We start from the raw sequence: 14,210 nt of genomic DNA on the forward strand, positions 1-14,210 counted from the left end.
ATCTTATACAAAATGTGTCAAGTAAGCTGTTAAAAGAAAAGTTTTGATTTGCTGAATGTGATTATGCTATTTGTATGCATGTATTATTTTGTATGCATGTATCATGCATGTATCTGAAGTTATGAATATTAACTATGTACCTGTATTGCAAATGTTTGCTCCTGTGGTAACACCAACAAGACATTTAGTCAGCACCTTATGAAGGAACTATTCAAGTTGAATGGCCCATCGAAGAACTCTTAACTCACAATGGACCATGGAAGACACCTATCTACGTTTAATGGACTTTCCTGAGGACATTCTAATTAGAGTATGGGTAATGGCCTTTGCTATGATTAAGCAAAGCATGCATGGACATGTCATTTGCCCATGTGGCTCCAGACCTCATCTTGTCACCTGTAATTTTCCTCAAGCTAGAACAATCGGTTTCCCTTCACTTGGCAGAAGCTATAAAAGGCCCTGGCAACAGCTCCATTTTGCCTCTTTCCTGCTCAAACCTCTGGACAATGGACTTATACTAATAGAAGCATTCTAACCAAAGGACTGAGAACTTTCCATTGACTTGGAACCAACTAGAGACTTAACAAGCCAAAAGTTTATTCCATCACTGCTATAAGCCTGTGTGACGATGCGGTTCTGGCGGGACCCAACTGAGAGTGCCAATTCAGGACCAATTGCTTAAACAGGGCAGTCACAGCCCAAGGCTGGGGTTTTTCCACCTCTAGGGCAAACCAAACCAGCCAGACAAAAATGACTTCGTTTTCACCCCACGGGCTAACCACAAGTCACACAAGCAATTTCCTTAGACACTCCAGTCTCCCAGTGTCACCACCAGTGCCACCCGTCCTGGGGATGAATGGTTATGAAAACCAACACCCCAGTAAAAGAAAAAGGTTCTCTCGATCCCAAAGGACCAAGCCCCAGACCCAGGTTAATATACGCATCAGATCTTACCCACAAATCACACTGTTGCCAATCCTCTAGAATCTAAAATCTAAAGGTTTATTCATAAAAGGAAAAAGATAGAGATGAGAGCTACAATTGGTTAAATGGAATCAATTACATACAGTAATGGCAAAGTTCTTAGTTCAGGCTGGCAGCAGTAATGGAGTAAACTGCAGGTTCAAATCAAGTCTCTGGAGAACATCCCCAGCTGGGATGGGTCATTCAGTCCTTTATGCAGAGCTTCTGTTTGTAGCAAAGTCCCTCCAGAGGTAAAAAGCAGGATTGAAGACCTAATGGAGATGAGGCATCAGCCTTATATAGGCACTTCCAGGTGTAAGAACAATTCTTTGTTCTTAGCGTGGAAAATTACAGCAAAATGGAGTTTGCAGTCACATGGGACAGTTTCTGCACACCCTGCTGTGTCACAGGGCGTAACTGCCTTCTCTCGATGGGACAATTGTGTAGGTGATGGGCCTTAATGGGCCATCAAGCAGGCTAAACAGAGCTGACACCAGCTTGTCTGGGATCTTTCCCAGTAACACAGCACAAGTTTGAAATATAGACAGTATAGAGCCAATACTTATAACTTCAACTACAAAATGATACAGACATACAGACAGCATAATCATAACCAGTAACTCATAACTTGGTCTTAGACACCTTATATGACCCCCTTTACATAGGATTTGGTGCCACTACAGGACCTTGGTTGCAACCCATGTTCTACATGGTCCCAGTTTATATCAATAACGTTACAGCCTGATCCAAGAACTTTGCAATTATTGTATATATTTGATTATTTTAGCCAATTTTAACTCTCACTTTCTTTCCTTCTTTTTTATAAATACATCTTTAGATATTAGAAACTAAAGTATTGGCAACAGGGTGATTATTGATAAGGTCGGAGTTATATATTGACCTGGGTATGTGATTGGTCCTTTGCGATCAGAAGAACCATTTTGTTTGATTAAATTGGTTTTAAATAACCACTCATCATTAAGTCTAGTGTCGAATCCAGGACTGGAATACCTAAGGAGGCTGCATTTCTGACTTCTTGTTAGCCAGTGTGGTGAGACAGAAGTTTACTTTTGTTGCTGGACTGGTATAGCTCATGGAAGAATAACCACCGGTTTTGAGGTATGTCTGCCCTTTTCCCCAGCAGCTTGTCCTGAATTTGGTATTCTCAGTTGTGACCCATGAAGGCACAGTGACAATCAGTAATCGAGGAAGGGAGATTCTGGCAGTCAGAAACAAAATCCTTTTGGAAAAAAATATGCAAAATGCTAAGATGACAAACTCTGTAACCCCAGAGGAAGCAGAATGCAGAGTAATTATTTCTATTCTTAGAAGTGGCTATAGGTTATCAATATCCTTTTAATCAGGTCATTTTTATGCTAGAAATGTATGTATTACAGTATATCTTCAAATGGGCTATGTTGTCTTTGGACCCTGAAATATCTGTTCTTAGGCTACTAAAACACAAAAGCAGAGACCTAACTAGATATTTAAAGACTATCTTTATCCCAGTTAGGAAAGGTTGCTTCATCAAACATCATTGCCTGTCCTGGATTCTGTTCTGGAGCAGCAGGATCATTTGGATTAGAATCAATCATAGGATCATTTGGATTAGAAAGGAGTGTGTCATATAATCAATCTTCTGCTATGTAAAGAATATACATTACAAGGGAATGAATTACAGTATGACCCAGTAAAGTAGTGTTTCTGAACCTGAGGGTCATGGAATAGGTCTAGGGTGGTGTGTGTGTCGCAACCAGGGCCAGCATTAGGGGGTCAGAAGCAGGGAAATTGCCTGGGATCCCGTGTCACAGAGGACCCCGGGAAGCTAATATACGTTTCAGCCCTGAGCTGCACAGGATGGCTGAAGCCCAAACCCCGCAGCCTAAGGTACGGGGTCACAAGATTTACTAGTAGGGAGGTCACACTTTATTTCATTTATTTATTTATTCCAAACAGGGTAGCCAGCACAAAAAGGTTGAGGAAACAATGCACTAGAAGGTCTCCTCCATTTGTGTTCAACTCCAGTATTAGGTTCATGAAAAAAATAAATAATAAACCACAACAACAAATGTTTACTATTTCAAATCTGGGTAGGCCAGTTTAAATATGGAATAAAAAGCCTTTGCAGAAAATAGTTTCCATTTAAGACAGGATAATCTATTACTATGCCAAAGGTATACTCAAGAGGAATATACAACAAAGTACAGCAGAAATCGCATTTTAAAAGGTCTCAGTTCCATATTTGACAGGTTGCTAGTAATTTATAATGTGGTTGTGCCCAACATGTGCTAGGCACTTCCCAGTTAGAGGAAGATACAGTACCTGACAATCCACATTCCCTGAAAGAATACAAAGTAAGGCTTTGTCTGAGCTAGGACTAAGATGTAGGGAAACACTTTCAGCTTAATTTTAGCTGGTCAAGTTATAGCCTAGGTTCCTAAGAATTCCTGTTTTAAAATTGTTTCTAGGGCCTACCCATTCTTATAATAGGCATGTAGCAGCACAAATGCAACACATCAGAAGAGTAAGAAAATTAGACCAGCAGACTCTGTAGAAAATATTCCCAGTTGTTCAATAACTGTTTTGTTCTGAATTCTAAAAGGTTATAATACTTAAATTGCATCAACCTTTAAGAGATTTTTCAGAGACAAAAAGAGCTTTAACAGGCCCCTTATTTGACCATTTCATCAAAGTAAAAGCAAAAGTCCCCAGAAGTCACTTTCATGAACCATTTGTGTTGAAAATAGCAGAAATGTATTCACGTAACGTTATTTAAACGATCCCTTATTGCTAAAGTAACATTTCAATTGAATTAAGATTTTCAGATTGATGTGTTAACAGTCAGTAGTCTCATATAACAAATGTGCATGCACGAGCACACATGCACACACACACACCCTTATGCAAATTCCTCCATGCAAACTCCTGTGCCGGAATTCCAAGGTACAATTACTAGATTACATAGCAAATATAAAAACAAGCTATCATCTATTTTCTTCCTATATGTGACAAAAAGTGCAGCAAGTGAAAACGTTTATATATTTAAAAATACATAAACAAATATATAACACATTAAAGGAAAAAATAAATTCCATATGTTAATAAAAAGCAGTTAAATATTTAGTAGCTACCTGAAGCTGCTGTTCTTTGAACATATCTGGATGTGGAGCACTGAGAATATCATCTGCCAACTGTGCCTGGCTGTCAATATTAACTGGGGTTGTAGCTTTGCTACACAAAAACTTGCTGAAGATCTCCCGAGCTCTGTAAGAAAGCTACAAAACAGAATTTTTATCAGCATTAATGTATTTTTAGAAAACAAGACATAAGAACATAATAATGACCATGTTGGTCAGACCAATGGTCCACCTAGCTCAGTACCCTGTCTTCTGACAGCGCCAGATGCCAGATGATTCAGAGGGATCAAACAGAACAGGACACTTATTCAAGTGATCCACGTGCTGTAACCCAGTTCCAGCTTCTTGCGGTCAGATGTTTAGGGACATCCACAGCATGGGGTTCCATCCCTGACCATCTTGGATAGTGGCCATTGCTGCACTTATCCTCCATGAACTTATCTAATTCTTTTTTGAACCCACTTATACTTTTGGCCTTCACTACATTCCCTAGTCATAAGTTCCACAGGTTGACTGTGTGTTCTGTGAAGAACTACTTCCTTTTTTGCTTTAAACTGCTGCCTATTAAATTTATTGTGTGATCCCTACTGCTTGTGTTATGTGAAGGGGTAAATAATGTTCCCCTATTTACTTTCTCCACACCATTCATGATTTTATAGCCTTCTATCATATTCCTCCTTAGTTGTCTCTTTTCTAAGCAGAACAGTCCTAGTCTTTAATTTCTCCTCATATGGAAGCAGTTCCATACCCTTAATCATTTTTTATATCCTTTTCTCTACCTTTTCCAATTCTAATATATCTATTTCGAGATAGGGCAACTATAACTGGATGCAATATTCAAGGTGTGGGTGTACCATGGACTTTTATAGAGGCATTATGATCTTTTCTGTTTTATTATCAATTCTTTTTCTATTGGTTCCTAACAGTCTGTTAGCTTTTTGGACTGCCACTGCACATTAAGCAGATATTTTCAGAGAACTAGCCATGATGCCTCCAAGATCTCTTTCTTGAGTGATAAAAGACGGTTACTCACCATTGTAACTGTTGTTCTTCGAGATGTGTTGCTCATATCCATTCCAGGTAGGTGTACGCGCCGCGTGTGCACGTTTGCCGGAAACTTTTTACCCTAGCAACTCCAGTGGGCCGGCAGGTCGCCCCCTAGAGTGGCGCCACTATGGCACTAGATATATACCCCTGCTGGCCCGCCCGCTCCTCAGTTCCTTCTTGCCGGCTACTCCGACAGTGGGGAAGGAGGGCGGGTGTGGAATGGATATGAGCAACACATCTCGAAGAACAACAGTTACAACGGTGAGTAACCGTCTTTTCTTCTTCGAGTGATTGCTCATATCCATTCCAGGTAGGTGATTCCCAAGCCTTACCTAGGCGGTGGGGTCGGAGTGAGAGGTCACGGCCTGGAGTACTGCAGAGCCAAAGGCCGCATCATCTCTGGACTGCTGAACCAGGGCGTAATGGGAAGCAAATGTGTGGACCGAAGACCAGGTCGCCTCCCTACAAATCTCTAAGATTGGCACGCGGGCAAGGAAAGCCAGCGATGATGCCTGTGCTCTGGTGGAGTGAGCAATCACACGGCCCGTCGGAACGTGGGCCAGGTCGTAGCAGGTCCTGATGCAGGAGGTAACCCAGGAAGATATCCTCTGCGAGGAAATCGGCAGCCCCTTGACCCGGTCCGCTACCGCCACGAATAACTGGGGGGACTTGCGGAATGGTTTGGTCCTGTCCACATAAAATGCTAGCGCCTGACGAACATCTAGCGAGTGGAGCTGTTGCTCCCTGCGGGACGAATGGGGCTTTGGAAAAAAGACGGGGAGGAAGATCTCTTGGTTAATGTGGAAAGCTGAGACCACCTTGGGAAGAAAGGCAGGGTGTGGCCTCAGCTGCACCTTGTCTTTATGAAAGATGGTATATGGGGGGTCTACTGTGAGGGCCCGTAGTTCTGACACTCGTCTAGCTGAGGTAATGGCCACTAGGAAGGTGGTCTTCCACGAGAGGGAGAGCAGGGAGCAAGTAGCTAATGGCTCGAATGGAGGACCCATGAGCCGAGTTAGGACCAGGTTGAGGTCCCATGAAGGGGCAGGAGGGCGGATCTGTGGATAGAGACGCTCCAGCCCCTTCAGGAATCTCACCACCATAGGGTGGGAGAAGACGGAACATCCATCCACTCCAGGATGAAACGCGGAGATGGCCGCTAGGTGGACCCGGAGGGACGACAACGCCAGACCCTGGGTCTTGAGGGACCAGATGTAGTCTAAAATAGTGGTCACGGGAGTCTCCATAGGGCGAAGACCTTTCTCTGAACACCAACAGGAGAAACGCTTCCACTTAGCTGAGTAAGTAGCCCTGGTGGAAGGCTTTCTACTGCCCAGGAGAACCTCCCGAACCGGGGTAGAGCAGCGTAACTCGGAGCCTGTCAACCACGCAGGAGCCATGCCGTAAGGTGCAGAGACGGAAGGTCCGGGTGACAGAGCCTGCCGTGGTCCTGGGTGATCAGGTCCAGATGCAGGGGCAGGGCAACTGGGTTGGCTACTGAGAGGTCCAGCAACATGGGGTACCAATGCTGTCTGGCCCGTGCTGGAGCTATGAGAATCACTTGATCTCTGTCTCTGCGCACCTTGAGGAGAACCCTGTGTATCAGCGGAACGGGAGGGAATGCATAAAACAGGTGGGTCGTCCATGGGATCAGGAATGCATCTGCTAGAGACCCTGGCTCCCGACCTTGGAAGGAGCAGAATGCTCGACACTTCCTGTTCTCCTTGGACGCGAAGAGGACAACCCCGGGGACAACCCCACCTCTGGAAGAGTGAGAAGGCGACATCTGGACGGAGGGACCACTCGTGCGAACGGAAGGATCTGCTCAGTCGATCCGCTAGAGTGTTCCGCACTCCCGGGAGATAGGAGGCGGAAAGGTGAACGGTATGGGCTATGCAAAACTCCCAGAGGCGCATTGCCTCGAGACACAGGGGAGAGGACCTGGTGCCGCCCTGCTTGTTGATGTAAAACATGGTCGTCGTGTTGTCGGTGAACACCGCGACACAACGACCTTGGAGGAGATGGACAAATGCTTGACAAGCAAGACGGACCGCTCTCAACTCTCGTATGTTGATACGGAGGTCCATCTCTTGAGGGGTCCACAAGCCCTGAGTTCTCTGGGCACCGCAGTGTGCCCCCCAGCCCAGATCTGATGCGTCCGTAGTCAGGGATGCCGAGGGCTGGGGCGGATGAAACGGGAGCCCCGCACAGACTACGGACTGGTCCAGCCACCACCGAAGGGAGTCCAGTACCCTCTGAGGGACGGTGACGACTGTGTCCAATGAATGTCTGGCCGGCCAGTACTGCGCGATGAGCCAAGACTGAAGAGGCCTCATGTGGAGTCGGGCATATGCCATCACGAACGTACAGGCTGCCATATGGCCTAGGAGAGCCAGACATGTTCGTAGAGGTCAGCGGGGCCACCTGCAAGCGCAGAATGATGGCCGACAGCGACTGGAACCTGGGCAAGGGTAGCAAGGCCCTGGCCAGGGTAGAGTCCAGAACGGCCCCAATGAACTCTATCCTCTGCGTGGGGAGCATAGTAGACTTGTCCACGTTGATGACGAGGCCCAAGGCAGCAAAGAGGCTGCTGATCCTGAGGACGTGGTCGCGGACCTGCAGCTCCGATGTGCCTCGGATCAGCCAGTCGTCCAGATAGGGGAACACGTGAATGCAGCAACGCCAAAGGTGTGCGACGACGACTGCCATGCATTTCGTAAACACCCTCGGGGCCGTAGAGAGGCCAAACGGGAGGACCGCAAATTGATAATGTTGGCGGTCGACTACAAAGCGGAGGAAACGTCTGTGCTGGGGGGCAATGGAGATGTTGAAGTAAGGTCCTGCATGTCGAGGGCGGCGTACCAGTCTCCGGGATCCAGGGATGGGATGATGGTTCCAAGGGATACCATACGAAACTTCAACTTCACCATATACTTGTTGAGTTCCCGCAGGTCGAGGATGGGCCTGAGGCCGCCTTGGACTTGGGGATTAGAAAGTAGCGGGAATAAAACCCCTTGCCCTTGTCGCTCTCTGGAACCTCCTCTATGGCTCCCTTGACGAGGAGCGTGTGCACCTCCTGACGGAGGAATTGCTCGTGAGAGGGGTCCCTGAAGAGTGACGGGGATGGTGGGTGGGAGGGGGAAAACTGCAGGCGATAACCGGCCTGCACCGTACGCAAGACCCAACGGTCCGATGTTATTCGGGTCCATGCAGGGAGGAAAAAAGAAAGACGGTTGGAAAACTGCGGGGAAGGATCTGGAGGGGAAACTGGTACTGCGCCCTCGGGCGCACCTTCAAAATGAAGGCTTAGGTCCCGGAGGGCCCTTGGCGGAGCCTTGGTTCTGCCCCGTTTGGCCACCGGACTGTCTGCGGCGGTTGTTCCTGCCGCGGCGCCTAGTGAGGTCCTGCCGCGGACGGAACTGAGGGTACGGCCGCCACTGCTGCTGTTGGTTCTGCTGCCGGAATGGCCTGTGCTGTGTCGCAGGCGTATGCATCCCCAGCGACCTTATTATGACCCTATTATCCTTGAGGTCCTTTAGTCTGGGTTCTGTTTTATCGGAAAACAGGCCCTGGCCTTCAAAGAGGAGGTCCTGGATAGTATGTTGGAGCTCCGGTGGAAGGCCAGAGACCTGCAGCCAGGAAATTCGGCACATCGTGAGCCCCAAGGCCAGAGTCCGAGCGGCCGAGTCGGCAGCATCTAGAGAGGCTTGTAGCGATGTCCTCGCTACTTTCTTGCCCTCATCCAGGATGGTGGAAAACTCCTGGCGGGCGTCCTGTGGCAAGAGCTCCACAAACTTCCCTGCCGCTACTCACGAGTTGAAGGAGTAGCGGCTGAGGAGGGCCTGCTGATTTGAGACCCTGAGCTGTAGCGCCCCCGCCGAATAGACCTTGCGGCCCAGGAGGTCCATTCGTCTTGCCTCCTTCGACTTGGGCGCTGGGGCCTCTTGACCGTGGCGCTCCCTGTCGTTCACCGACTGGACCACCAGTGAGCAGGGTGTCGGGTGAATGTATGGGTATTCATAGCCCTTCGAGGGGGCCATGTACTTCCGTTCCACCCCTTGAGCAGTCGGAGGGATGGAGGCCGGTGACTGCCAGATGTTAGCTGCGTTGGCCTGGATTGTTTTTATAAAGGGCAGGGCCACTCTGGTGGGCGCATCGGCAGAGAGGATGCTCACCACCGGGTCCTCAATTTCAGACACCTCCTCCGCTTGCAAGTCCAGGTTCTGTGCCACACGTCGGAGGAGGTCCTGGTGTGCCCTAAGATCCAGCGGGGGAGGGCTGGAGGATGAGGTACCCGCCACTGCCTCATCCGGTGAAGACGACGAGGAAACCCCCGGCAACAGAGTGTCCATGGGGGGTTCCATCTGGGGCTGCACCTCCGTCGCTGGAGGGAGCTCTGGGTCCTGGTGACTGGACCTGCCGTCTGCTTCCGGGGAGGGAGAGGGTCTAGACACCGTCGCCTCCGGTGGCCTGCGTTCCCCCGTAGGGCGGGGGGTAATGTGTTGTGGACCCTGGGCTTGGCAATACGCCCATGGGGTCCAAAACCCCCACTGTTGAGGCCCTCGCTCCTGTGGTGGAGTGTCCTGGAACAGGGCCGAGTGTCTGTCCTGGCCCAAGGCATAGGCACTGTCCGCCTGCGAGGACACCGATGGTTCCCTAGAGGGCCACGGAGGCGCTGAGCTTGTTTGGTAGGTGTCTCTGTGCGCCGACTCCGACGCTCCCCTCGGTGCCGAGGGTCGGTGCCGCGACCCGTATCGGTGCCGGGACCGGGAATGGCGTGGTAGCCAGTGCGGGGATCCAGAACGGGATCTGGAGCGATGTCGGTGCCGGGAGCGGGACCGCGACCTTCGATCAGCACGGTGCCGGGATGGCAGTGGGGACCAGGACCTGCCACAGGCGCGGTGCCGGGAGGTCGACCGGGATTGGGACCTACCACCGGTTCGGTGCCAGGAGGTCGACCGAGGAGCCGAACATCGAGGCGAACGGCTCCTAGAGTCTCGGTGCCGGCGATGAGAGGAGCCCGACCGGGACCATACAGATGCCGATCGGTGCAGCGAGTACGACCAGTACCGCCTGGGAGAACGGTGCCGGGACTGCAAGCGGCGCCCCGAGCGTGAGCGTTCACGTCTCCGGGGAGATCGGTGCCGGGACTCTGGAGACAGCGCTCGCATCATCGGTTTGCCTCTGGAGGTTACCCGTCCCGGGGATGCCGTCTGAGGCTGCGATGGCTCTGTCATCACGATCAAGTCCCGTGCCGAGGCAAAGGTCTCCGGCGTGGATGGTACGAGCAGCTCGACCCCTGATCTTAAGGGGGAGCTCGGAGGGGCTGGACTCGACGGACCTTCCGGGCCCGGAGTCAACAGCAGCCCTGCAGGCGGTGCCGCGGCCAAGGTAGGTGCCGGGCGCTCCACTCGGGCCTGCCTCGATGGTGTTGCAGACGCCGAGGGTCGTGAGTCTGCTCCCAGTGCCGGGGATGGTCGGTGGTGGGGAGTCTTGCCGGTGCCGGCGCGGTCCGGTGCCGGAGTAGAATTGGCTGACTGCGCCGCCGGTGCCGGAGTCAGAGCCGCTTCCATGAGGAGAGCGCGGAGCCTTTGATCCCTCTCCTTCTTCGTGCGAGGCTTAAAGGCCTTGCAAATACGGCACTTTTCACTGATGTGCGATTCCCCCAGGCACTTGAGGCACGCGTCGTGGGGATTGCTAGTAGGCATCGGCTTTTTGCATGCCGAGCACTACTTGAAGCCCGGCGAGCCAGGCATGGGCCCGGTGCCGGGCGCCGGGGAGGGCAACGGCCCACCCGCGAGCAATGTTAGACAACTATATACAGTACACTAACTAATTAATATACTATCAAACTATCTATGAACTATCTATAAACTATTTACAACTACGACTACAAACAAAGTACAGGAGAGCTAGGTACGTGGAGGACAGCAAGCCGCACTCCACAGTTCCAGCAACCGACACGGCGGTAAGAAGGAACTGAGGAGCGGGCGGGCCGGCAGGGGTATATATCTAGTGCCATAGTGGCGCCACTCTAGGGGGCGACCTGCCGGCCCACTGGAGTTGCTAGGGTAAAAAGTTTCCGGCAAACGTGCACGCGCGGCGCGTACACCTACCTGGAATGGATATGAGCAATCACTCGAAGAAGAACTGCTAATTTAGACAGCATCATTTTGTATGTAGAGTTAGGATATTTTACAATGTACATTATCTTACATATATCAACACTGAATTTCATCTGCCATTTTGTTGCCCAGTCACCCAGTTTTGTGAAAGCCCTTTGTAACTCTTTACACTTAGCTTTGGATCTAACTATCTTGAGTAATTAGGAATCATTTCCAAACTTTGCCATCTCACTGTTCATTGCCTTTTCCAGATGATTTATGAATGTGTTGACCACCACAGATTCCAGCACAAATCCTTGGGGGACCCCGCTATTTACCTCTATTCTGAAAACTGACCATTTATTCCTACCTTTTAACCAGTTACTGATCCATGAGAGGACCTTCCCTCTTATCCCATGACTGTCTACTTTGCTTAAGAGCCTTTGGTGAGGGACCTTGTCAAAGGCTTTCTGAAAGTCCAAGTGCACTATATCCACTGGATCATCCTTGACCACATTTGCTGATCACCTCAAAAGATCCACTGGATTGGTGAGGCATGATTTCCATTTACTAAAGCTGTGTTGGCTCTTCCCCAATATATTGTATTCATCTAGGTGTCTGATAATTCTGTTCTTTACTATAGTTTCAGCCACTGTGTCTGGTACTGAATTTAGGCTTACCTGCCTGTAATTGCCAGGATGGCCTCTGGAGCCTTTTCTAAAAATTGGTGTCATATTAGCTATCCGCCAGTTATCTAGTACAGAGGCTGATTTAGGTGATAGGTTACATACCACCGTTAGTAGTTTTGCAATTTCATAGTTGAGTTGCTTCAGAACTATTGAGTATTAACCATCTGGTCCTGCTGACTTATTACGGTTTAATTTATCCATTTGTCCCAAAACCTCCTCCACTGACACCTCAATCTGTGACACTTCCTCAGATCTGTCACCTAAATAGAATGGCTCAAGTGTGGGAATCTCAATCACATTATCTGCAGTGCAGACCAATGCAAAGAATTCATTTAGCTTCTCCACAATGGCACTGTCTTCCTTGAGTGCTCCTTTAGCAACTCCATCAGTTAGTGGCCCCACTCACTAGTATGGTTCCTGCTTCTGATGTGTTTGTAACAATCCAGGTATATGTGAAACATGCTTTTTCTGTACACTCTTATTCCCAAATGAAAAACAGAAGCAATTATATATCTCAGTATATGGGGAACCTTAATTTGGTTTCTAGAGAAAAGGAAGCAGCTTAGTTTTTCAATTTTTCAAATAAACATTGATGTCTTTTGCCCATCTACATTACTCCTTTTGTTTTCCTTTGTTGAGATTTAAAAATCTAGAAGCTACTGTTTATTGCAATTTTAGTAAACATCTCTTTTTGTAAATTTTTAGGTTGCCAAAATTTTTATTCCCTTTAACATTACAAATATTTTTGTGTCAGAGCAGTTGCTAAGTAATTAAATGTTCCGATCAAGAGAATTTACAATAACATTTAAAATATTCAAAGTGCAATAATAGTAAATGTCAAGCCTGTCAAAAGTTGCTTCAAAAGTACAATAAAAGCTTGTGACTTAATGATTTTTTTAAAAAAGCACGAAGACTTAAATTAGAGAAGGCAGTAAAATTTAACCATATACTTGAATATCTGCAGTAAAAAAAAATCTTGATTTTTCTATTTTTTAGTTGCTTATTTTATAAACAACTAAATTCTGAATACAGTGAAAGGAAATTAAACCAAATCGGGTTCAGTGCCCTGAGGTGGTTTCAGGGAAAAAAAGGAAGTACTAGTGAAAGGCTTTTGACACAATCCCACATGATATTCTCATAAACCAACAAGAGAAATGTGGTATAGATTAAATTACTACAAGGTGAGTGTAACACTGAAAAGATACAGCATAGTTATCAGTGGTTTGCTGAGGGGAACTAGTAGGGTCATGGAGGGGACTGTCCTTCATCTGGTACTATTAAATATTTTCATTAATGATGTGGTGAGTATGCTTTACAATTTGCTGATGATACCAAGATGGCAGGGATTGAAAACTCTTGGGAGGATAGGCTTAGAATTCAAAATGATCTTGATAAATTGAGGGATCAGTCTGAAATCAACAAGATGAAATTCAATAAAGACAAGTTCAAAGTACATCACTTAAGATGGAAAAAAAATCAAATGCACAACTACAAAATGGGGAATAACTGGCTAGGTTGTAGTACTGCCAAAAAGTATCTAGGGTTAGAGTGAGTAGTCGCACATTGAATATGAGTCAACAATGTAATGAAGTTGTGAAAAAACTTAATATCATTATGGGGTATTTTAATGGAAGTATCATACGTAAAACATGGGAGGTAATAGTCTGCTCTACTCTGTACTGGTGAGGCCTCAGCCACATTACTGTGTCCAGTTTTGGGTGACACAGTTTAAGAAAGATGTTGACAAACTGGAGAGAGTCCAGAGGAGAGCAACCAAAATGAAAAAAGGCTTAATAAATCTTACCTATGAGGAAAGGTTAAAAAAACTTGGTATGTTTGGTCTTTAGAAAGGAACACCGAGGGGAGAAACGATAACAGTCTTCAAATATGTTAAAGGGCAATTATAAACTCAACTGTTGACCATGTCCACTGAAGGTAGGACAAGAAGTAATCAGCTTCATCAATGGAAAGGGAGATTCAGGTTAGATGTTACAAAAACTTTCTAGCTGTAAGTATACTTATGCACTAAAATAGGCTTTCAAGGCAGATTATGGAATCCTCTTCATTGGAGGCTTTTAAGAACAGGTTAAACCAGAAATGGGCAAACCATGGCCCGCAGGCCACATCCAGCCTGCAAGACCATCCTAACCCCCAGCCCCTCCCTTGCTATCTCCTCTCCCCCACAGCCATGCTGCCATGCATTCTGGCCCATCACTCCTGCTTGGATAAGGGGCGGGGGGTTCTGGGAGGCAATCAGGGGACTGGGAGAA

The 14,210-nt window shown here is 47.7% G+C and overlaps 1 protein-coding gene across 7 annotated transcripts in view; it reads right to left on the reverse strand.

The window, feature by feature from the left end:
* The window catches only part of RGS12 (regulator of G protein signaling 12), a 169,592-nt gene that overhangs the window by 54,852 nt on the left and 100,530 nt on the right, over positions 1-14,210 (reverse strand). For all 7 annotated transcript variants that reach the window (XM_050947324.1, XM_050947322.1, XM_050947323.1 and 4 more), the window contains one exon: positions 4,095-4,238. In XM_050947324.1, coding sequence (XP_050803281.1) covers positions 4,095-4,238 — 144 coding nt within the window. The remainder of the gene's footprint in view (positions 1-4,094; positions 4,239-14,210) is intronic.

Source organism: Gopherus flavomarginatus, chromosome 3, assembly GCF_025201925.1.
Source record: "Gopherus flavomarginatus isolate rGopFla2 chromosome 3, rGopFla2.mat.asm, whole genome shotgun sequence".
NCBI classification, from domain to species: Eukaryota; Metazoa; Chordata; order Testudines; family Testudinidae; genus Gopherus; species Gopherus flavomarginatus.